This window comes from Nannobrachium achirus, assembly GCF_963921795.1.
Source record: "Nannobrachium achirus genome assembly, chromosome: 24".
Classification (NCBI taxonomy): domain Eukaryota; kingdom Metazoa; phylum Chordata; class Actinopteri; order Myctophiformes; family Myctophidae; genus Nannobrachium; species Nannobrachium achirus.
Genome location: NC_137831.1, coordinates 32,804,603 through 32,830,553, shown reverse-complemented (window position 1 = coordinate 32,830,553; position 25,951 = coordinate 32,804,603). Strand labels below are relative to the sequence as shown.

General features: G+C 41.4%; 2 protein-coding genes across 2 annotated transcripts; one reads left to right on the top strand and one right to left on the bottom strand.

Moving 5' to 3' along the window:
* The first annotated feature begins 1,262 nt into the window (after positions 1-1,262).
* On the top strand, positions 1,263-15,589 carry LOC308280364 (putative cysteine--tRNA ligase, mitochondrial). The gene is made up of 14 exons (XM_080720627.1): positions 1,263-1,308; positions 1,838-1,955; positions 2,222-2,293; positions 3,305-3,410; positions 3,918-3,998; positions 4,937-5,060; positions 5,875-6,008; positions 7,262-7,329; positions 7,479-7,545; positions 8,451-8,589; positions 8,908-9,031; positions 13,067-13,165; positions 13,656-13,868; positions 14,730-15,589. Exons 2-14 carry the CDS (start codon positions 1,881-1,883, stop codon positions 14,805-14,807), a joined length of 1,380 nt encoding a protein of 459 aa, XP_080576753.1. The 5' UTR covers positions 1,263-1,308; positions 1,838-1,880; the 3' UTR covers positions 14,808-15,589.
* Positions 15,590-15,878: 289 nt separating this feature from the next.
* On the bottom strand, positions 15,879-22,496 carry ddrgk1 (DDRGK domain containing 1). The gene is made up of 8 exons (XM_080720220.1): positions 22,324-22,496; positions 21,352-21,498; positions 19,671-19,825; positions 18,998-19,099; positions 18,274-18,396; positions 17,211-17,249; positions 17,014-17,119; positions 15,879-16,377 (listed from the first exon to the last, which is right to left on the bottom strand). Exons 1-8 carry the CDS (start codon positions 22,409-22,411, stop codon positions 16,217-16,219), a joined length of 921 nt encoding a protein of 306 aa, XP_080576346.1. The 5' UTR covers positions 22,412-22,496; the 3' UTR covers positions 15,879-16,216.
* Positions 22,497-25,951: the final 3,455 nt, after the last annotated feature.

The following is a 25,951-nucleotide window of genomic DNA, read 5'->3' as shown; positions in this document are numbered from 1 at the left end:
CATTGCCAAAGCAAGTGTCAAAATATAATAAAAACAGTTGAAAATGAGGAAGGGGGTAGGTAACATGTCTCTTTGCCCTCCTGGCACAATATTCTTTAGGGGTACAGAGCTATTTGTCACATTTTGTCGTTTATGTACTGTGTTTGACCTTGTACCAGTGAACTGTACTGTCATGAAACTGTACCTGTTCTTCTAATACATTCTTCAATCAATTAAAAAACAACAACCCTGCTGCAGGTAAACAGTGGAGTCCTCCCAGTGGGTTCAGCACGGGTCTGAAGACCTACAACAGCCTCACCAAGCAGAAAGAACCACTCATACTGGCACGGGAACGAGTGGCTACATGGTAGGACAAGCACACACAAACAAACCACCAACTACTGTACATTCATAAACAAACACGGCCTGCTCACGTATTAGGAGGGTAGTATGAGTCACCAGAAAACAAATATGGGTGTTTTTAATGAATCTATCATGGTTAAAAAGAAGTTTGAAATGACCAAAAAACACATATGGTTTACCTTTTATAATGTTACACACATATTTGGTTTACCTTTATGATAACACACACACACACACACACACACACACACACACACACACACAGTAATTGCGTTGACATTGCATACATTCACTGTAATGGTAATGTCACACATACACACACAGATATATATTCAGGGGTTGACCCTAAGGTCTCAGAGGCACTTGCCCATCGGGCAAGTACAGGTCATGTTCTACTTGCCCAAAGGTCATGCCCACTTGCCCAAAAAGTAAATCGCCATTATAAGATGATAGGTAAGATTTGAATTACCACTCAATTTAACACTTATTTCTTTACTTTCTGGGGCTGTGCGATAAAATGTCATACCTCAATACCTCCAAATACAAATACCTAATACGTACATATCTATGATTGAATATGTCTATGGTTTCACATATTTTTAGTGTAGCAACAGTAAAAAACAGCACGTTATAGGTAAAGAAAGAGTGCTCTTATTTTATATTCCCCAGACCAGACCAGACAGAGCGCGCTGGCCACGTTCAGGTGTTTAGACATATCTCAGGTTGTGTTTATAGACGGTTGCGTCCCCTCTCAAATGAGCACTTGCCCGGTCGGCCAACCTGAAAGCCAACTTCACCTGCCCGAAAGTTTGGGCAAGCCTTGGTGTCAATGCCTGTATATTGCATTACATACACACATTACACACATTTTAACCTGGTTAGTCAGCTGATCGAATGTGCTGTGTGTGTTTACAGGTACAGCTGTGGACCCACAGTTTACGACCACGCACATCTTGGTCATGCATGGTAACGCCTCATCATTCTATTTATTAATAACGATATGTTACCCTATAGAAACTTTTTAGACCCATAAAAAAGTGTCCACGACCCACAAAAGTGTACCGACCCATAGGGATGGGACGATACGCGATATTATCGTTCATCGTGATAAAAAACACTCACGATAATCGTATCGTGGAGATTTAATTTATCGGGATATCGTCCTCCGTCATGCACTGGGATCAATTCACCTTTTATTTGCCAAGCTGCAAATCCAGTACCACTTAAACCCTCTATAATTGTTGTTTCACTCTTTATCAAATGTCTTTGCCAAAAAATAGCCGATGTAGCTTGTAGAGCTGCTATTTTTTGGCAAATGTTCCGCCCCAGGATAATGGATTTTGATTATCGTGATAATATCGTAAATCGCGATTTCTTTTGTCACAATAATCGTGATATGATCATATCGTCCCATCCCTACCGACCAACTGTTTGGGAAACACTGCTATAGAGGCTGGTCCCAGCTTCATCAACTCGTCTGTTTGTCCTGTCGTAGCTCCTATGTCAGATTTGACATCCTGCAGAGGATACTGTCCAGGATGTTTGGTATCACTGTGATCCATGCCATGGTGATCACGGATATAGATGATAAAATCATCAACAGAAGCACTGAGGTAAGATCCTGACGAGTGGTTTATAATCATGGTTGTGTGTGATTATAATCGTACATAAAGCTGTATGTTCCACAGCTGTGTGTGTGTGTGTGTGTGTGTGTGTGTGTGTGTGTGTGTGTGTGTGTGTGTGTGTGTGTGTGTGTGTGTGTGTGTGTGTGTGTGTGTGTGTGTGTGTGTGTGTGTGTGTGTGTGTGTGTGTGTGTTTTGGATTCAGTGACGGTTATCTTCATGACAATTCTCTGGTCCTTGTCCTTATTTAACTACAGAACAATGTATCACCAACCACCCTGGCACGGATGTATGAGGAGGAATTCAAAAAGGATATGTTGTCATTAAACGTAAGTAGGTCATTAATACTTAATTGTAGTATACTAGAGGTTCGCGGCGCTACGCGCCGCTCACATCTACGCCCCCTCGCCTCGTTGTTAACGTGAAAAGCTCTGTGAATGAGACATCTACCAAGGGGGAAACTATTGTGGCGGAACTATTGTGCGGCAGCACGTTTCCGGTCGGACATATTTGACCGCCGGACGCACTTCCGGTTAAGAACTTTAATCAAATTAAAACGACTAACGTTACGTTGCTGTAATGGGATGTACATACATGAAGATTATGTAAATGTGATCGGGACTCGTGCCTAAGTCATGGAATGTACTGGAATGTGGACAGTAGTGCTATTGACTATGCAAACGTGAGTACATCATTTGTTTAGCTAACTGTTAGCCTTGTGTTGACTTTACGTGTGCACGTATGGCGCTGGTGTGACGTGAGGACGTCGGCACGTGTGCCACGTGATCAGTCCTAGCCAATTGGACTGCTTTGGGTCGTCGGTGGTTAGATCGAATGCACCGTTCTGTCAGTTTCAAATTGTTATATAGATGTATAGATGACCTGATTTACAGGTGAGTTAAGCACTTAAAGGAGTAGTTCACCCCAAAATGACTTTTTTTCTATTGATTACTCATGCCATGGAGACTAGAGTTCAATAATATTTTTTGGTTTTTGTCACATTCCTAAGACAAAAATTTGATTCGAGTAAATGTACCCCCATTGATTCCGGATGGGGACCCGTTTCGAAACGGGTCCCCATCCGGAACGAATGGGGGTAAATTTATTGTTATCACATTTTTGTCTTAGGAATGCGACAAAAAACTAAAAATTTCAATGAATATTCACCTATTGTATGACATGAATTGAGCAATGTTCACCATAGAATTGACTGCATAATATGTTCAACCGTTCACAAAAACTAGAATTTAAATAAATGCTGCCTATTAATTAGTGAACTGTCTGCAGTCTCTACATACAACTTACTGTTGGTAATTGAATGATTCCTTGATGTTGTCCAGGTGCTTCCTCCTGCTGTGTACCTCAGAGTCACAGAGAACGTGCCCCAGATTGTGGCGTTTATTGAGCGCATCATCACCAATGGACATGCCTATGCCGTTAAAAATGGTAAATCTTTGGATATCATTATCATCTCTCTTTTTGGATGCAAATCAAAACAATTCCAGATACAACTGTGGTAGCAACTTAGTATCAAAATGATGGGTGTCATCATTATGACTGATCTCAGCCTTATTAATGACTACTGGGTAGTGATGCGCGTGCCGACCCGTTGACCCGCCCGCGGTGCTACTGTAGACCTTTCTGTAAAGCGACTTTGGGTACTTAGAAGAGGCGTATATAAAGATGAGCTATTGTGGAGATGATATATCATCTTTCTTTTTAAATGCGGGTTGCGGGGCGGGCGGATTTGTTGATTTGTATATTGTTATGCTGCACGGGCGGGCGGGTTACGTTCCGTAAAACCTGACACGCGCATCACTACTAATGGGCAAAGATTTAAACTAAATAGTCTAACTATGACAAATGAGTCTAACTATTTCTCATCAAATAATACATATGCTGCAAATAGTTCTTTTGGGGGGACTGATTCATTTGTCTTTTTGTTTTTTACAGGGGATGTGTATTTTGATATCCAGTCCATTGGAGATCGTTATGGCAAATTAGTGAATGTTGTTGAACCGCAGGGTGAGCCAGGTAAGAGTGAATGGGACTTCTACTGTAAATTTGTCTTATGGTTTGTGATCTTCTGTAGTCTCAACCCTTATGGTATTCACAGTAAAATCCTATGTGTTCATTTATCTATTTGCACAAAAGTAACATGTCCATTCGGTTACATTTGTACAATCTCAGGATTACGTCAATTTAGGTATTTTATTCTTAAGCCCAGTGTTGATTTTGACAGCACATTTTGATTTAGTTTTAGTCATAGTCTTTTGAATAAAATGTCATTTAGTTTTAGTAATATTTTAGTCATATGAAATGTAAGACGCCTAAGGGCGAAAAGGGCGCCATCTGTCTTGGCCATATATGGATTCTGTTAGTGTGGTTCTCCTAACAGAGCATCATCTGGGATACAATCCCTTTCATGCCCATATACGGAGATCCCTAACAGAATTCCTTTTATGCCCATAAAGGGTCTATGGACAAGCTGTGACGGATAGTAAACTGCGTCCTACAGTCGCAATAAGATTTTAGTCGACTAAATCTACTCGACTAAAATGTATGTTGGCGAGCCTTGATGGCGTTGTAATGCCTGATTTTACACATGGTGGAGTGCTGAAAATAGCCCATATAGGACGCATCGCGCTGCGAGCTTGTAGATCTGCTATTTTCAGAGCCCAACACCTGAGCGCAGCCAAACATGTTAGTTCTACTGGATCTCTTCTCCACTAGTCCCTCCCTAACATTCTAATTCTAGTCTAGTTTTTATTTGTTGACGAAAATGACAGTATATTTAGTCTTAGTTTTAGTCATCATAGCTTAGTTTTTATAAAATATTTTATGTTGTTTTCATAAGTAAAAAAAGGCAGCCGACGAACATTCTTCGTCATAGTTTTCGGCGACAGAATCAACACACTGCACCAACTGTTCCAATGACTAACTCCAAAACCTTCCTGAAAACAATCACACAGGGGATAAACGTGACGTTCGGGACTTTGCTCTGTGGAAGAGCTCCAAGCCACAGGAACCCTACTGGGAGTCTCCCTGGGGGAGAGGACGACCCGGCTGGCACATAGAATGCTCCACCATCGCCAGGTTGGACCACGTCATCTATGACTATTAATCCACTGAATGTCTGTCTGTCTGATGATATAGGGGTGGGCGATATGGTGATAATTATCGTTGAGGCGATACAATGTCTCGACGATATGCCTTTTCAGAGATATCATATATATCGTGATACAATTGAGGGAGCCTTGTAAAAAATTCCGTTTAATCGTTAATACAGAGATTCATTGCAGAATTCAATTTAAACCTGCATTTTGGTCTAATTCAGTAGTTCTCAAACTTTAAAATGTCAAGGTCTCCACTTAACTCTGACAGTATACAAATGACTGGTCCATTTGGTTTCATTTGTATACTGTCAGAGTTACATAATTGTAAAGTTCAATTTAGACCTCCCAAAAGGAACTCAGAGAGTCTAGTTTTTGTCAAGTAACTTGAAAAATAATCATAAAAACCAACGTGAAAAATAATCGTGATAAGATTGTGCATCGTGATACAGCTTGAGAAAATATCATGATATTGTATTTTTCCATATCACCCACCCCTAGTCTGATATGCCCGTATGACGTCACCGCCATGGTAACACTCGCAAATCCCTATACATGACGTCATAGACTGCCTAGACTCCATATTTGGGCATGCCTGACACGCATAAGCATAAAAGGGACACAGGCAGACACATGCAGCCATCTCCAAGCTCACAACGCGTCACGAATGTGACGCGTTCTGTACTGTATATCTGCTATTTACTGAGAACGACATCAACATGTAACTGGCTTTGCTAGTTCTGTTAAGTTCTGTTCTTATCTGTTCTGTTCTTTCCTGTGTGGCGTTCTTGCTATAGCTCTGTGTTTGGAAGCCAGCTAGACATCCATTCCGGTGGCATTGACCTGGCCTTCCCCCACCATGAGAACGAGATCGCCCAGAGCGAGGCCTACCATCAGTGTGGGCAGTGGGGGAATTACTTCCTGCACTCCGGTAAGAAGAGTAGCAGCGAAACAAGGACTAGACCAGGGGTTCTCTAACTTTTTTGACTCTGGTCACCCCTGTAAATAACCTTTTCATCCACGGCACACCTGAATTACACTGTTCTTTTTTTGAAGCGGTGAAAGCCGCTTCAAAGGTCAATTTTGTCTGTCCCGTACATGTCCCGTGCATTCTTGACCAATTGAGGATTGGTCAAGCTTCACATGCCAATTTGGCCCTCCAGACAAAATCATTCATTCATTCAGAATTCATAAAAATATAGAACTAAAGCACATAGAAAGTATAGATCTAGAACACAGAATGTATAGATCTAGAACACAGATTTCATAGCTCTAGAACACATAGAATACAAATTCACCGCTTCACTTCGAACCGAGGTTTGATTTTTAGAATCTTATATCATATTACGCCACGTAAATATGCACATCTTTCCACCTGAGATGCAGTATGTCACAGAGAAATATCCGTTTCCATCAAAACAGATTGAAAATAACTTGTACTTTACGTTTAACCACTTGAACCACAGCATCCCTATTCTGGGGGAAGGTTCACATGGCGCATTGTGAGCTTGTAGATCTGCTATTTTTGGTGAAGAGAGTTGAGCTAGATGGAAAAGGAACTCATCAAGTACAGTGCATCTCAGGTCTGTTTTACTTATCATAGAGCGTCTCAGTGGTTAAACGGCGGCATAGCTCAGGGGTAGAGATACCGTTATTAGAGCACGAAGGGTTCCCAGTTCGAATCCGGGCTCCCCTGAGTTAATGTCGAAGGGTCCTTGGGCAAGACTCTGAACCCCACATTGCTCCCGGTGAGCAGGTTGGTGCCTTGCATGGTTTCCTCCGCCACCGGTGTATGAATGTGTGCGTGAATGGGTGAATGTACAGTAATGCACAATCTCTGTAAAGCGCTTTGGATAAAAGCGCTATATAAATGCACCATTTACCATTTACCATTTTAAATATTATCAAATTATTCAGAGGCACCCCTGGACTGGCATCACGGCACCCACATTGGGAAGCCAGGGCTAGACTAATGGTGAACAGTTCAGCAGATACTAGTAAATAACCCTGTCAACCTATTTGCAATTGTATTCACATTAAATTAAATTGTATTTTTGGATAATATTTACCCCAATTTTCCCTGGCTAACGTTGCTTATGATCTCAGATTTCCATATTTTTCAGATGTCTGTGATCAAGAGGAAATAATTAATTGAATCGCTTTTTTGTTGTTTGTTTTCAATAGGACACCTGCATCTCAAAGGCAGTGCTGAGAAAATGTCGAAATCCTTAAAGAACTACATCAGCATAAAGGTAAAAAAGGTTATGATGTATTCATTTTGGAAAATTATTAATTGAACAATATTTTTGCATTGAACATGAAGTGCATTTAATGGTGATGTTATAGATTAGCACACGTTGATTTGTTCCTTCTGTTTCTTGTTCACTTTCTCTCACGTCAGGATTTCCTTGATTCCTATTCAGCCAATGAGTTCCGGATGTTTTGCCTCCAGACAAAATACAGATCAGGTACACATAATAAATGTCATATTTGTTTTCATTAAGCTGATTATATAAATATAATTGAGTTGTTGTTTGTTTCAATTTAAGTTTGTGTGGCAGTGGATAGTAGTAGTCATAACACAGCAGTGGCCAGATTCCTTATGCTTTCACATGAATAAACGTGAAAGAGCAGCATATGCCCCATAACTATGGTAAGTTGGTAACTATTGCACGTGTGATTTTGTCGACTTACGTGTGATTTTGTATGACGTAAAATGTTCGTCGACTTTTTTCACTGACGAAAACTAAACCAAAACTAAATTAAAAAGTAAGCTATGATGACTAAAACTGAGACTAAATATAGTGAACATTTTGTCAACAAATATAAACTAGACTATAATGTTAGGGAGGGACTAGTGGAGAAGAGATCTAGTAGAACTAAAGGACAAGTAATTGTATGCTTGGTTGCGTTGTGCTCTGAAAAATAGCAGATCTACAAGCTCACAACCACGTGTAAAATCAGGCATAATGACACCATCAAGTCCTGCCAACATACATTTTAGTCGCCAAAATCAAATATAGATTTATTGACTAGAATCTTATAGTATTAGTCGACTAAAACTATACTGAAACTGAAACATTTCAGATGACTAAAATATGACTGAATCAACACTATATGTAAGTCTGCCGTTTTTTTAATCAGTTAAACTCTACAGGGCTCTACACTAGGCTCCCTCCTTTTTACCCTCTTCACCAAATCAAGCTTCTAGATCGGCCTAGAATAGGGACACTATGGTTCATGTGGTTAAATAAGAATCCACATTAAGGCAGTAGAATGATGCCACAACCAGAAAAAGGGTCGACATCTGTCATGATGGTACGTAATTAAAAAAAAAAAAAAACCTTTGTGATCTCCTCTGGTGTTTCCACAGCCATAGATTACAGCGATGCCAGTATGAATGAGGCTCAATGCTCCTTGGAGACCGTGGTCAATTTCATTCACAGTGCCCAGGCCTACATGAGAGCTGAGCTTCAGTGTCTGCCAATACAAGAGGGACTCCTCTGGGAGAGGTAGGTTCTGTGTAAAGTTTTTTTTACCATGCACAAACCATCATTTTGTACTGTAGTATTTATGAGAAAAGAGAGGACAGATCAGAGGTAGAGTGAGAGCAAAGAGATAGTAAAGGCATTTTTGGCCTATAAAATATGGACACCAGGTTCAAATGCTTTTATTCCTGAAGAAGATCCAGCAGGACGGCACGTTGAAGCAATAAACAAGTGGCACTGAGAAATAACCAGTATTGCAGACTTTATTTATTTCCCATTCAAATGCTTTCATTGGCATCAGCTGAGATATAAAATAGAGGAATTCTGCTGCATTCTCTCTAGGTTGGCTGAAACTAAAACGAGCGTTCTTGCGGCCTTGGCAGACGACTTCGACACGCCGAGAGCCATTAATGCTGTTCTGAACCTGGTTTATCAGGGCAACTGCCAACTTCAGCCCATCACAAAGGTAACCTGTTATAAAAGTTGGGAAGGATACACTCACATTCTGTCCATCTGATGTCAGCAGTGTGACAGGAGATAAGCGACCAACGGTCGCTTATCTCCCGATTAGGGAGTCTTACTGGTTATTAAACCATTCAGGACGGGTACACATTATTGTGTATTATTATTTTATGCTTTAACTATTGAAAAATAGCAGATATACAAGCTCACAGCGTGGCACCGAGTGCCAAGCTGCGAGCTTGTAGATCTGCTATTTTTGAAAAATCGTGAAAATTTGAATTTTCGACCCGATTCTATAAGTGTCTTTTGAATCCTTCTAGGTTTTTTGAAAAACCTATGTTTCTATGGCAGCAATCTGGTTAGCCATCGTCAAAGAAAAGGTCCTTTTCACTTAACTGGAGCTCAGTTAGTCTGTTCTTTAGTGGTTCTCAAACTTTTTCATATGAAGGACCCCCAAAATGATATGTATTTATTTGGCCACGGACCCCCATCTCAAAATGTCTAGTTGCAGGGACCACCCAGAAGCAACATTTGAGTTACAAATGTTAAAAATACATATATTCAAAGATTTGCACACATTTTCACAACTTTTTCAAAAGCTTTCCTCAGCAAGGCTTTGTAGCCGATACTCGTCAGCCTCGGGAACGATAGCCCGAATGTGAGCGCTGGCTTACGCTCCTTACATGATGTACTTTTGGCGCTGTGCAAGTTTTTAATATCATTTTTTGTGACTGGATTTTGTGCTTGCATTCCTTCTACTTGATCCTGTTATACAGTAAAAGACCTAAAGCTGCTACAGTCGGTCAAGGGGGTTTAGATCGGTTGTCCTCCTGTTAACTGTGAAGTTGTGTGACCATACTGTAGGTGTAAAAGGAATACAAGAACGCTCGCCCCAAAACGGAAAACAAATCAAATCCGGCAACCTCAGAACGGTCGCCACCAGGTATTCCTAAACGTAACCTGAGTAAAACTATGCCTAAACTTAACCTCAGTAAAACCTAATAATAATAATAGTAAAAATATCACTTATTGTCCCATCCCTAGTCATTGATTCAGTGTAGCCGGGCAGATAACAGAAATAATCGTTCACTTGCGGATACAAGCACCAAAATTGGCACACATACTCCTTAGGCATTGCTCTTTTCATAAAACCATCTGGCCAAATACAATTTCAAGATGGCGGCCATTTTTCAAGATGGCCGCCATTGAATATACAGTAATCTTGCATTCCGCAATAAAATACCATAGACCTGTCCTATTTGAATGATCTTGGTGTCAAATCATACATTTTCACTATGTAGAATCCAAATTTGGACCCATGGACTTACTCACTCACCATATATCAGTCCCGGAATCCTAATATTCTGCTAAATTAGAGGTTTGTGTTATGTCTGACTCGGGTAAAATGGGTGTTAGTGTAGTATTGTTAGAGGTGTGTATGTGTGTGTGTGTGTGTGTGTGTGTGTGTGTGTGTGTGGGGGGGGGGGGGGGTAATGTAGTAACTCACAGAGCGGATTTCAATGCACAGCGGCTGACGCGGCTAAAATGCATGGTAGATATAATAGCGCCGTGGGATCACTCTTTGTCTAGTCTCTATTCTTCGACCTTTCCGACTTGGGTAACCTTGCCAGGAGTACAAGACTCCTGCCAACACAGCTTTGGGGGTCATGGAGACACGCAAACTGCCTCACCACGATAAGGTGATGATCCCGTCGAGGCAGGAGGTAGTTCTTTTTTTGTCTTTTTTTAAAATTATTTTTAGTATTTTTAGTTTTTTTTATCTAGGGCCTAGGCAGTATAGTACAATAGTATAGTAGGCCTAGACTACAACGCTTCTAAACCTCGCACCTGCAGCTGCACAGTGCTGTGCAGGTCAGACCAAAGCGGTAGCATTTGCATCGACTGCAGCATTCCAACTTGCATCCACACTTGGTCAGCTGCTGGCAACTCTCTGCAATGGGTCCAATCAATCTGCCACAGATCTCCTTTCTTGGTCCAGCCCCAGTTGTCAGGAGTCTGCATTTCTGGTTGACATACTGTTGACTGACTCCAGATGCAGGCCGCTTGATAGGAAGCACGCTTCACATGTTGCTTCAGTGCTGCTTGCGTTGGAGGAATGGCTTCGTATGGCCTCTGCTTCCGAGCAAACAAGTCCAACCTCGCATCATTGACACCTTCAGCTGTGCTGGATCGGTCGTACATCATGACCACAAACTTCTCCAAGGTTTTCAGGTCTTCATCATCCACTACAGGTGGGTAATGGCTGAGTTTGCTGAAGACACCGGAAGCCTCATCACAAACATTCCAGGTTTGCCACGCAGACTTCTTCCCCTTTCCGTGGAATGCTGAAACAACATCGCAGCCAGTGAAGGCATGGAAGAAGAGCATCCCTTTGCTCTTTTCTGTAAGAGTGCAACACAGGTCATGAACAGGAATCCACTTTAAGTTCTGTATTTGGCCAAAGGCAACCCACAACTGCTGCAGACCGAGCTCCTGAAGTGCCTGCAGAACACTGACTGCGATGACAACAACATCTGTGTCGTTGGCTTTGACCATGATGACCTTGCTGCCTGCTTCCGTGGCATGCCTGGCATGCACAAAGATCTGTGTGTCCACTTCTTCGTGACTGCATGGTGCCACCCCAGCCAGATTGATAGTGCTGTTGCTGAGAGCATCTTCTTCCTTGGTCACAATGACCACATTTGGTGAGGTCACACATGCTATCTTATCAGCCAGAAAGTTGAATGGGGTGGCACCACCATGCCTTTGGCCAAAGACAGAACTTAAAGTGGATTCCTGTTCATGACCTGTGTTGCACTCTTGCAGAAAGGGATGCTCTTCTTCCATGCCTTCACTGGCTGCGATGTTGTTTCAGTATTCCGCGGAAAGGGGAAGAAGTCTGTGTGGCAAACCTGGAATGTTTGTGATGAGGCTTCCGGTGTCTTCAGCAAACTCAGCCATTACACAACCTGTAGTGGATGATGAAGACCTGAAAACCTTGGAGAAGTTTGTGGTCATGATGTACGACCGATCCAGCACAGCTGAAGGTGTCAATGATGCGAGGTTGGACTTGTTTGCTCGGAAGCAGAGGCCATACGAAGCCATTCCTCCAACGCAAGCAGCACTGAAGCAAGACAGGAGATCTGTGGCAGATTGATTGGACCCATTGCAGAGAGTTGCCAGCAGCTGACCAAGTGTGGATGTAAGTTGGAATGCTGCAGTCAAAAAAAAAGAAAGAAAGAAAAGACAAAAAAAAAACAAAAACGACCTCCTGCCTCGACGGGATCATCACCTTATCGTGGTGAGGCAGTTTGCGTGTCTCCATGACCCCCAAAGCTGTGTCGGCAGGAGTCTTGTACTCCTGGCAAGGTTACCCAAGTCGGAAAGGTCGAAGAATAGAGACTAGACAAAGAGTGATCCCACGGCGCTATTATATCTACCATGCATTTTAGCCGCGTCAGCCGCTGTGCATTGAAATCCGCTCTGTGAGTTACTACATTACCACCCCCCCCCCCCCCCCCCCCCACACACACACACACACACACACACACACACACACACACACACACACACACACACTATAAACCTCTAACAATACTAAGATATACACTACCACCCATTTTACCCGAGTCAGACATAACACAAACCTCTAATTTAGCAGAATATTAGGATTCCGGGACTGATATATGATACAAGGAAGCCATTGAGTAAGTCCAGGGTCCAAATTAGGATTCTACATAGTGATAAATGTATGATTTGACACCAAAATCATTCAAATAGGACAAGTCTATAGGATTTTATGCGGAATGCAAGATTACTGTATATTCAATGGCGGCCATCATGAAAATTGGCCGCCATCTTGATTTTTTTTTCGGCCAGATGGTTTTCTGAAAAGAGCAATGCCTAAGGAGTATGTGTGCCAATTTTGGTGCTTGTATCCGCAAGTGAACGATTCACCTGTAATATGCACTTTATCTGCCTCGCTATGCAGCTTTGTGTGTTCTACCGTTCTAATGTTCTATTTTTATTGTGTGTTCAGCCAGAGGGACATGCTCGCAGCCCGGCGGTGTTCGGAGCCATCACCTCCTACATCCTAGAGCTCTTTGAGCAGCTCGGGATCGATCTGCTGGACAGAAAGGTCAGAGGAATTGCATGATAATATTCCCCAAATCATTTACATATGGATTATGTAAACCACTGTTTCCCAAACAGTGGGTTGGGACCCATTTGTGGGTTGCGGACATATTTCTATGGGTCCCTTTTTATCCCTACATTTTGTTTTTAATTATTATTTCAGAAGAAATTCCATAAATTAGGAAACAAACGTTTAAGAAGCTGCTATGTTCATGGGCAAATAAATGAAGACAAAAATCTGCAAAAACAGAGTGCAGTATACTATTAATTCTCAGCAGATTCCTGTCTTACAGCAGCGACTGAGACAGAGTCGTCATGCAATCGATACCATTAAAAGTATCGCAGACGATACCCATCCCTAGTATTAATTCTCAGCAGATTCCTGTCTTACAGCAGCGACTGAGACAGAGTTGAGAGCCTATAGGAAACTTTGCAGTTTATTATTCATACCTGGAACTGCCGTGCTCTACTTGTGTCCCTCCCTTCGTCCACAGGAGGGCAGTGCTGTGCATTCCTCTGGGACCCTGAACAACGTGGTAGAGCAGCTCGTCCATTTCAGGAGCCACGTGCGGGCCTTCGCCCTGACCCCCCAGGAGACCAGCTCCACAGGGGGCGCCAAACCCCAGCTCCACCCAGACAGGATCCCACTGCTTAAAACCTGCGATTCACTAAGGAAGGACCTGGCACCTCTGGGCATTATTATACAGGTGAAATATTGATCTGATCAAGGCCTAGGATTATTGACTACTTTAACTATTGAAAAATAGCAGATATAGCAGAAAATGTGTGCGAATCTTTAAATATATGTATTTTTAAAGCAAAAATTTAAATTTTGCTTCTGGGGGTCCCTGGAACTAGATATTTTGAGATGGGGGTCCGTGGCCAAATACATGTAATTTTGGGGGTCCTTCACATGAAAAGGTTTGAGCACCACTGACATAGTAGTCTCTCAAGAACAGACTAACTGAGCTCCAGTTAAGTGAAGAGGACCTTTTCTTTGACGATGGCTGGCCAGATTGCTGACATAGAAACATAGGTTTTTCAAAAAAAACTTTAGAAGGATTCAAAAGACCTTTATAGAATCGGGTCCAAATTCAAATTGTCACGATTTTTCAAAAATAGCAGATCTACAAGCTCGCAGTGCGGCACTCGGTGCCGCGCTGTGAGCTTGTATATCTGCTATTTTTCAATAGTTAAAGCATAAAATAATGATACACAATAATGTGTACCCGTTCTAAATGGGTTAAGAAATTCACAATTCATCTAAATTCATTTGGATATGAATTTGTTTGAGGTGAGTGAAGGGTGGTTTTAACGAGCAGCATTCTGGTGCTTGTGAGGAAATGTGATCGATATATTTTAGAGGGAAATTGGGGGTACATTAAGTTTTTCTGACACAGTAGTGGCAAGAATTTGACAGAGTGTATAACTGCCCGATACTCTTATACCTTCAGTGTAAAAATATTTGAAGTGCTGACATTTTACTTGTTAGTAAAGTAAGTGTTAAGAAAAAGTATGAAAGATCAGGAAAAATCCTTCTGATTATGGCTTGTTGATTCCATTTCCAGGACAGAGGACCCAACTCTACTTGGGAAATATTAAAGACAAGACAGACCAACACGCCAGACAAAAAAGTAGAATCCTAGATGGAACTAAATACTACCTCTCAGACTGATGCACGTGTTTCAGAGGTGGAGGCATTATTGACTTGTGACTTGTGTTTGAAACACTGAGTAATGCCTACTGAGGAAACCAAACACGTCCCGTTTCTCGAGGTGCTGCTGCTGTGATAATCTTCACGAAAGAATCCAAGAACTTCTCAAGAGAGTGTGGATCATTCATTCATTGACTTGTAACTTGCTCATTTCAGGGGTTTTAGGGGCTGACTGTGGTAAAACCATATTCCTAATTATTTACACAACAGGTGACATTAGCCTTTACCAATACTTAAAAATATTTTTGCAAATAAAACCTGTATTCAAACTGATTGAAATATTGGGGGCCAAATTAGACAATTACCATTGAAATATTGGGAGCCAAATTAGAAAATTACCATTGAAATATTGGGGGCCAAATTAGAAAATTACCATTACAGTCTGTATCAATATCTCAGTGAACTTGGCAATCATTCAATTTCCTTTTGCTTGATGTAAAAGTATTTACACAACAGGTGACATTAGCCTTTACCAATACTTAACATATTTTGCAAATAAAACCTGTATTCAAACTGACTGAAATATTGGGGGCCAAATTAGACAATTACCATTGAAATATTGGGGGCCAAATAGAAAATTACCATTGAAATATTGGGGGCCAAATTCGAAAATTACCATAACAGTCTGTATCAATATTGAACTTGGCAATTATTCAATTTCCTTTTGCCTGATGTAAAAATACCTAAAAAGTACCAATATCTAAATTTGTGAACTTGGCAATTATTCAATTTCCTTTTGCCTGATGTAAAAGTACCTAAAAAGTACCAATATCTAAATTTGTAACATCAGAATGAGTCACTTTGAAACACATACTATGGTATGTCCCCCGTGATAACGTTTCCTGGTCTGTTTCACCAAATAAAACATTCTGACTCTATAAAGCTTTGTACTGCTTGCTCTGAAATCGGGAACAATGTCACATAACTATTCAAACTGAACTTTATTACATTTAAAATACAAACACACAGTATTTGTATTCAAACAATATAATTATGTGGTACATATAATGTCTGTAACTACAACGACAAGTTTCCCATTGTAACTTTTTTGCAAGCTTTAATTTAGGATAGTTTTCTTTTTCCAGATCCACTTAGATGTAATGACTCCAATAACTTTTCAGTAATCTGCAAGCTGACATGTAGGATTTGTGGGAGCTGCGACATAGTTCTGCTCTCTAAAGGCTAAAGGCAAAGACATGTCAAATCAAAGTTTAAGTCGTTCCACGTTTTAAATAAAATTAGGCTTGTTGAAAATAGTTTTTATATAAAACACGTAGGTGAATAATTAAATGTCAAAAGTAACTCCAGGGTCCGGGTTCAACTGCACACGTTCTCAGTCCTTCAGGCTGCGTTGCGGTTCACAGGTGTGAGGTTGATGAGAGAGTTGCTGGCCTGGGCCAGCTCCGTGATGGACACTCTCCCTCTCTGCTTGATGAACTGGGCCACGGCGTTGAGCTCATCCGGAGTGATGGAGATGAATTTCCCTCTGTCGTCAATCACACCTGCAGAGACGGGTTAGTTGGTTGAGCTAAACTGCTAAAGCTTTGATGAAGAACAGGCATGGTATTGGGCCAAAGTATAGCATTGGTGGACAGATCTATCCAACGTGGCTGCATTATTCTGAAAGCCATCTTAAAAGCGATGCAGACACTTTTAGTCTTATGTATTCCATATTGTGAGAGCAACAGTGATAAGTGTCAGAACACAAACAAAATATTACAATCAAAAGCTGTGGTGTTTGACTGTGTTGAAAGCCAAAGAGTTATAGCAAACAGATCTCCAGACGGAATCCAACCAGGAATGTTAATTATGTCGAAGTAGGTACCGATCAGAGTAATGCAATATTTTGAGTAGACTTTGGAGTGTTTGCACTTAGCAATGTCCTGTTATAAAGCTACGTTAAATATCAATTTAAGGTAAGATAGACATGACGCCTCAAACACATTGCAAACATTGGCTGTTGGTCTTTAACTTCTTCACTACATTCTATAATTCTCCTTCTGTTGTAGGCATTAGCTCAACAGAGCAGAATATCAGACAGAATAAAAAAATATGCTTTGATCGAGTCACCCATAATTATGTGTTAGATTCACCATCTGGCCAGCTGTCTGGCATGCTATGACCTTTAATTAACTGACCTGTGATGGTGCCATCGGCTAACAGGTCCTGTAGTCTAGTGATGGCGTCTTGCGTCCGCATCCCAAAGTGTGAGGCTAGGTCTTCCAGCAGTACCACTTTGGAGTCCTGTGGGGGGGAGGGGGCCAAACATGGATTTAGATATACAGACACATGTTGCAGTACGAGTGTGAGGTTTGTGGTGTCTGTCAACTCTTACCTCAATGTACTGGATGAATTCCTGCAGGAGGTTGCGTGACTGAAAGTAGAGAACACAAAAGTGACTTTATTATGACCGTTCATAGTTGGCATGGAATTCTACTGTCCAGGCATTCTGTCAAGTCGAAGTGTGATTGAACATCGAGTGTCATAATACATTGTTGGAACTGAATGCAAGGATTGCTTTTGATGAAATCCACGGGTGCATAGCGTTGTTCCGATGTCCCATTGTTCCGATGTCCCATTATCCTATAAATAAACCTCACCCTAAACCTAACCACCGTCGGACTAAAGGGCTGTCGGACTATTGAACTTTTGCCGAAATCCACAATGGGTACTGGGTGCTGGACAGTTTTCTCTATCAGAAATTACATGATTTGTTCAGCTCAAATTTTGTTACGTTCTGTTCTGTTATTTACACAATTCCACTTTAAGGCACTGGAAAGCTACACAAAACTGAATTGTACAGAGGTTAAGAGTTTTTCTAACAGCTAGACCAGGAGTCAGCAACCTATTTTAAATGAAGTGCCATGTTTTTATTTTCTAGATATTTAGTGTGCCATGTCAACATACATTTTGATGACATGCCATCAAACATTGACATATTTTGATTGGCAGGACATTGTTATAACGATCATTAGACTCTGAGCAATAACCCACCTATCTCCCTGACTCCCTCCCAGTCAAAGTTCAGAGTTTTAATGAATGTAGAATTATGTGCAGGATGTAATTTGCTGTAAATTAGGTGACTTCATTTAATTGAGCGTTTTAAAAAAAAAGATTTGATTTTAAAATAAGAATCCTCTCTCTCACTGGCAGAAGTGTGCCAGTGTGCCAGTGATCACCCTCCCCTGTGCCAATGTTGACACCCGTGCCTAAGGTTGCCTACCCCTGACCTAGAACGAATACATTTCTAAGTTATGTCATAACTTTTCCAGCCTCACAATAAAACCACAGGCTTTTTGGAACATTTGACCTTCAATAAAAACGAGTGAGCACATTGCAGCCTGTAAGTGTTTGTGCACTACAGCCACATGATCAGACAGCAGTAGACCCGAGCTGACCTCGTCCTCGTCCAGAACCTCCGCCTCGCCTTGGTCCTCGATGACAAACGCCGCCTTAAGCTTCAGGTATTCTTCCTCGTCCCTCTTCTCCTGCTCCTCCTTGGCGCGACGCTCCTCATCCTCCTGAAGAGGGCACACGGGAATCGGGGGAGAAAAGGATTTGAGTGAGCTGTTTTGGTAGTGACTTCAGAGTGTTGAATTGATTGATTTTTTTATTAGACAATAATGAAGAACGGTACATGTACAGTCAAAACAAAAATGTAGTACAGCGCAAGTACAGTCAAACACCCTGCTAAAAGGAACACTCCTAAAAAGCCCTTAGCGGTCTTGTTTCTGTCTGAGGTCCTTGGTGGAAAGAGGTGTGGTAAAGTAAGGGGGGTGATCACTTCTCGCCTGTCTATGGGAGAAGCGATAACTACCTCCACCTCGGGTCTCCTGAAAGGCGAATTTTCAGGGCAGTTTTGAAGGAGGCTGAACAGTGACTACTTGTTTTAAGGGAAGTAGTCATGGAATTCCACACCTGGGTGGCAGTGTTGTAGAAGGAGAAATGTACCAATATTTGTCTTATGGGTTTGTGGTACCAGAACGTTGTTTGCACTCCCTCTAGTGTTGTGGCTGTGGGTGTCACTAACATTTTGGAGGTGTATAGTCAGATATGCGCTATGCGGGTATTGAGGGGATTGAGAGCAGAGTTGCATTGACTATTTTGAAGTGTTTGTTTTACCTGTTTCTGCTCCAGGAGTCTTTCCTTCTCATCTTCCTTACGTTTCTCTTGCTCTCTCAACTCCTGCATCTTCTTTCTCTCCTCTCTTTCCTCCAGCTCGGCCTATGGAAGGACAAGCAACCAAAATTTTTACTATATTAAATACAACCATCTTCAGCGTCAAATAAACTACACAAACCTTACTTCATGCATTTTCAGCACTGCCATGTTGCTAGATTATAAGTAGAACAGTAAAACATTATGAATATGGGTTTGTCAACAACTTCAGTGGTATCTGGACATTGGTTAGTGTGTATGTCTAGGTCTGTCACGATTATGACATTTTACATGACGATTCATTGTCACTCAAATAATTGTGATTAACAATTTAATTGTGTTTTTGTCGTTGACAATTACATTTCTGTTTGGCTTGTAGGCTTTGAAGTTGCACATGACAACTTTATACTTAAAAAAAGGACATTGATAGTGGAAATAGCCGATGTGGCGCGCTGTGAGCTTGTAGATCTGCTATTTTTACTATTTTTAAAATGTTTGAAAATATATGAACACTTTTCAACACGTAAACGATTATGACAAAATAATTGCGATTAGACGATTATGTAATTACTGTGACAGGCCTAGACATGTCTGGTGTTAACGGGGACAAAGTGACAAACATTGGCATCTCTCTCACCTCCCTCTGGGCCTTTTTGGCTTGTTTCTCTTCGATCTTCCTCGCCTTCTTGGCTCCGATTTTCCCTGTCGTGGCCTGGAACTGCTGAGGCTCCTCGTCATCTTCTTCCTCTTCTGCAGCAGCAGCAGCCGCCACCTCCTCCACAGCATTGTCCTCTGGAAGAACCACACAAACCACACACTGAATCATCATCCTATTCTTCAACTCTAAAGGACTGCCCTCTACAATAACCATACACTCATCGCACGATTTTAATGCCTGAAGTGACACAACGTGAAGTAAGCTTGTAGATCGTCTAATCCCACTATTTGTATTTTTAACCCATTAAAGGCCACTTTTAACCAAACAGATTCGTGGCCGAATCGGCGGCGGAAAGTGTCTGTTGCCGAACGGGAGCTCATCGGTAGGTTTTCGGCAGCGGGTCGGGAACGTTATCGACGGAAAACTGGAAGACTGGACTTGCTCAGTTTTGTAGAGTCGCCCCTGGACGTCGGTGAATTGTAGCGAGTTGTAATGCACCATTAGTTTGCTACTGCTGCAGCAAAACCAAGCCTAAATAAGCCAGAGACATTTTCCCGTTGCATATTTTAACTGAATAGCATATTCACAATCTCAACTCTCAATTTCCTATACTTATCAACTCCAAGGCAACGCTAGTAATAGTGATGTGTGTTGTTTTGGTGTGAGGAGAAGAAATCACCGGACAGGAAGAATCTCCGCTTCTGCTCCTGGGTTGCCAGATTCTGTGAGTTAAACAAGTGACCAGGTCTATGAAAACAAAGCCTAAAGGAGCGTCCAGTTTCACCCATTGAGCTCTATTACATTAGCTATTTTCTAAAAGAATGTTGAAAGCAAGGCCAAATAAGCAACTACAATTCAGAAACATGCCCAAACAAAAGTAACCCACAACTAGCAACATTATAGGAAAACAGGATCAAAGTCGCTTGTAACGAGCCGATATGGCAACACAGTGCGCATGCGCAAAACTGTACAGTAATTACAGTCGGCATACAGTCGGCTGGAAAATTCAATGTGCTTAGTTTTTTGCAGTTCATTGCAGTTCTTTGGAGTCTGTGAACAGTTTGAACAAGTCTCCTGTAGTATTTTCGGTGTGAGGCAGCTTCCACGACTGCCTTCCAAATAAGTAGCTCTCACACTTTATAGCAGATTCACACGCAGATGTGCATTACAAGCTTGTATCCACCTGTTTCCGCGGGAGTTTACTGGAGATTATTTGGACCACACTTCCGGTTTAACAGCAGACATACAAGCTCACGTCGCGTCGCAGATGCAGCCCGTTGTGAGCTTGTAAATCACACTCGGCTGCGGCGCCGGAAGCTCGGTACAGCGTCTGCGCAATGCACTATGGGGCATTGGAAAGCCGTGGATATCTGCTATTTTTGAATAGCCAACCCACAAATCTAAAAAGACACTGATTCTTTCCCGGTTTTAACGGTTTAAAGTATACATTTATACATAGGCCAACTATAAATATGTTCCCTATTTCTTTGTATATTCAAGTCTGCCCTGTGCAGCCTTTGTTTATGATGTTTAAACACACTTAAAACCGTTAATCGCAGTTATTTGTGTGACAATCGTAAAAACGAAGAGTAAAAAAATTTCAGATGGCATTGGTGACAGCCCTACACTTGGTGATGTGTGCGTTTCTTTCAGGCAGTACCATTGTCAGGAGCATCTCTCTCATGGGCTCGTCTGGCTCTGGCGTTCAGGTTCCTCCTGCGGGGCATGCCCGCACCTCGCTCCTGTGCCACCTGTTGCGGGCGCGGTGCCACCGCCCGCGCCACAGCCTGCTCCGCTTCTCTGTCCGCTGAAATGGACAAACACACACACAAAGGTATTGTTACATAATGACAATCTAACCCGGATTAGAGGCAGGCTGAGGCTATGTCGTATTGATATTTTTAATCACCCTTGAAACATATTTTTTTCCTGTAACCAGCCTTTTTCTAGAACCATTTTGAAGCATTTATTTTCATATTTAACTTTCTTATTATGTGCTTCACGAATTTTAGCTTTTTAGGTCAACAGATGGGACAACCTTTCGATATCCACAATATATGATAATAATCTTTACTTACAGAGCATACTTTTTAGACATAAATGCAGTTAAAATGCAATTATATGGATTATGTTTTACAAAACATACATTAACTTCAACCCTCTATAGATTTCGGCCATTTGAAAATAGAAAACAATGGTGAGCTTGTAGATCTGCCATTTTCAAATGATTTGTAGACTATACATTCTGCATAATGAGTATTGAGTACTTTTTACTTTTGGTACATATTGAATTCCAGAATTTTACTTGTAACAGAGTAGGCTATTTCTACATTGCAGTTGATTGATACTTTTACTTAAAAGGGAGGACCACCCAAGGTATATTAATGACAGATCTGATTGATTGATTGATTGATTGATTGAAGACTTTATTAGAAGTTTGCATAGGAAAAGGTACAGTTTCATGACGGTACAGTTCACTGGTACAAGGTCAACTAAAAGGAGATCCTAGTAGTAAGCGTTTCTGCTTATTTGCATCAATGTTGAAAATGGGTGGTTCTCCCCATTAAGTAAAAAATGCAGGGTACTTTTCCCACCACTGATAGCCTGTCAAAATGAGCAGCTGTCATCTCACCATCCTCGGTGTGACCACGCAGCTTCACCGCGAACACGATCAGCACGATGAGGATCGCAGCGGCGATTAGATACAGCGCGATGTCCATGATGATCCAAGCAACGGTGTGCCCTTAAAATGTAAAATACTTTACATCTGAGAGAGAGACACGTCTGTTTACAGTTCAGCTTCTTCCTTTAGCACGGAACTGACACAGAACACCTTCCGTGTCAGCTCAGTGTTGTTGCTGTGTAAACGCCTAGGAGAATCCAGCACTGCCACCTCGTGGATAGATGTGACATTACACAGTTGTGGATAGAAGAGAGACTCATTCAGTGCCAAAACAGGGACCTAAAGCAGTGGTTGTTCCCAAACATTTCCATGTCAAGGACCCCCGAATTGACGAAAGTATATGCCAGGGACCCCCATAAGAGAGGACATTTACGGTTCTAGCAGTGATTCCCAACTATTTTAATTTCAGGGAGAGGGAGACCCAGTTTGACATGCACTATACGGACACCCATTTGATGGCATTTCCATCTCTGAGACCCCAAATTGTATTGTAAAATCAATGTTAATTTACATTCTCTGAGTTACATACCATTAAGGGTCCATTTGGTTCCTAACTATACTTTAGCTGGGGACCCCCTGGAACTCCTTCAAGGACCCCTGGGGGTCCCCGGACTCCACTTTGAGGACCAATGACCTAAAGACAAAGAGAGGGAAAAAATCCTTGAAGCTGGGCTCACAGGAAATTAAAAACGATATCTACCATAAATGTCTCATTGCCTCCAATATGTCCAAATATATTTTCAGTAGTGCATTTATTTAAAAAATATATATACTTAATATTTTTTTTGCAGGGGTGGTGAGGGCTGGGCATATTTCATGTAGAGTAAGAGGTTATGGACACTCTTGATCTAGACCAGTGGTTCTCAACCTTTTTATGCCAAGTACCACCTCAGAATATATGTTTCTCTCCAAGTACCACCATAATAACTCTAATTCTGCTGCACAGTTAACACGGGAGGCCAGTTTATTCCTTGAAATCATGGGAGTTCTTTTTTGTTTTTGTTGCATTTCTAAGCCAATCATTTGATGACCGGGTCTTCGGAGAGATTTAGCTATACATTTGTGAACTTCCCGTGCAAACTGATGATATTTCTAATGTGATTAATCCGTTCTCAAATCCTCTATTAATGGCTAGGTGTGCCCTCATGCTCATTTCAGCACGGATGGAGAGCCTATTTCAAAGTACTGTAGGCTACTTAAATACAATTCTGAGGTAGTTGTACTTTACTTGAGTATTTCCAATTTCCAATACTTTTACTTCTACTCCACTACATCTGGAATCCAAGTATTGTACTTTTACTCCACTACATGTATTTGAAAACTTTAGTTACTAGTTATTTTGTAGATATAAATTATAATATTATAAAACATACATGAACCACTTTATCCCCATTTTACACCGTGGCTATTTGAAAATAGCCAATCTACAAGCTCACAACGTGACACGTTGTGAGCTTGTAGATCTGCTATTTTCAAACATTTTGTATTTTTAATACTAACCCTAAGTACATTTTGTTGCCAATAGTTTGTACTTTTACTCAAGTACATTTTTTATTCTGGACTTCTACTTGTAACAGAGAATTTCTACTATGCAGTATTGATACTTTTACTTAAGTAGAACATGTGAGTACTTTTTCCACCACTGAGTATAATATATATTTCACTCCACTTCTTATTCCTATTTTCTCTTATTTTTGGGAAACTCCTCTGTGTACCACCAGAGGGGCCCGTACCACAGGTTGAGAACCACTGATCTAAACAATGACAAGATGGTTAATGCATGTCTGCTATAAAGTTCTATATGGAACCTGTCCACATACAGATCTTTATAAAAGGCCCACATGGTATATAGACTCTCTCTCTCCCTCTGTCTCTTTTCAAAAGACCAGAACACTTTCCTCTCTCCTTCTCAAACAGATGATCATAAATTCCTCTAGGAATGTGTGATCATCTCCTCCCTCTCTCTCTCTCTCTCTCTCTCTCTCTCTCTCTCTCTCTCTCTCTCTCTCTCTCTCTCCCCCCTCTCTCTTCATCTTTCCAATAGCGGCACTATTTTTACACCGCACATTAAGCACAGATGAGAGCCTGGCAGTTATATAAATATGTAAATGTATCAATGTGTGTGAAATGTGCTTCATGTCAAGCATGCAGAGTTCGCCGCGTACCAGTTGTCATGGGAGGGGAGAGAGATGGATCCAAATAAGAAGGAAAACGAGAAAAGAGAATAAATATGATATCATTAATATGGTTAGAAATTAAAACACTGCTAAAAAGTCATATATTTAATATGTGAAACACATGATGATCTGGTATTATGATTACTAGGAAGTTAAAGAAGATTTCTTTTCTCCAAAAAAGTGTACAGAAAGTGTTAAAACTGTTTTTGTGTGTGTGTGGCCACACTCACCTGTTCATTAAGTATGCCTGGTTGTCAGGTGGGTGGTGACCCAGCTGAAGTTGGCCACAGCCACAGTCTTGGGTGTATTTGTAAAAGGGGAGGGGATGATTTTATGATGTCATTAAATCAGTGTTTTTCGAACAGGCTTTCAGCTTTCAGGAAGAAACCAAAAATGCACAGGGAAGGCAAATTTGCACATTATAACCCCACCCGGTGGTCTATTTGAGTAATGTTAACTAAAAAAGTACAAAACTATGGCACCATCCTCTTTAATTATCTCTCTCTGGTTTTTCTCTGCCCCTTTCTCTCTCTCTCTCTCTCTCTCTCTCTCTCTCTCTCTCTCTCTCTCTCTCTCTCTCTCTCTCTCTGTTAATTCAATGAGTTCTATTAGCATGACAGAGCTGGTCGTCCCCAGCCAAAGCAGATACCCATGGCTCTTTTGATAGAACAATGTGAATAGACAATGCACATCCCCGACTGTGATGTAACTGGTGCTGCTCGATGTGGGTGGAAAGACAAAATGTACCGTGCAGATTCCTGACCCTAAAGCATCAGTTATCTCTCCCTTCACCGCCAAGAGAACGCAACCAAATGCAACCTAATGTATGCGCCCACGGACCCCCGTCTCAAAATATATAGTTACAGGGGCCCCAGAAGCAAAATGTGAGTTACAAATGGCCTATTCAAAGATTTGCACACATTTTCACAACTTTTCAAAAATAGCAGATCTACAAGCTCGCAGCGCGGCACTCGGTGCTGCGCTGGGAGCTTGTAGATCTGCTATTTTTCAATAGCTAAAGTATAAAATAATTCCCAGGTCTTAATGGGTTTTAAGGATGCACCAACTGAATTAAAGTGCTGTCGGCTTTGCAAATTAAGTTGACATCACTGCTGTCCGTTACGAGCTCTGTGTGAGCCGAGCAAGTGACAAGCATCAAAGTGAAGGTCTGGGAAGCTGCATATGGGTCTGTTGTCATGGTTTGGGGCCTGGTGATTCAATTAGTTAAAGGCCCACTTCACCTCTGGGACATGAGTTGAAGCTGAAATACTAAAATATCTCAAAACAAAACTCAGGATTGTGTTGATTGTGTCCCAAACAACAATAAAATAAGATCTGGTTGTCCCAGAGGTGAAGTAGGCCTTTAATACTATCATATCGCTGTCTGTGCATGTCTGCCT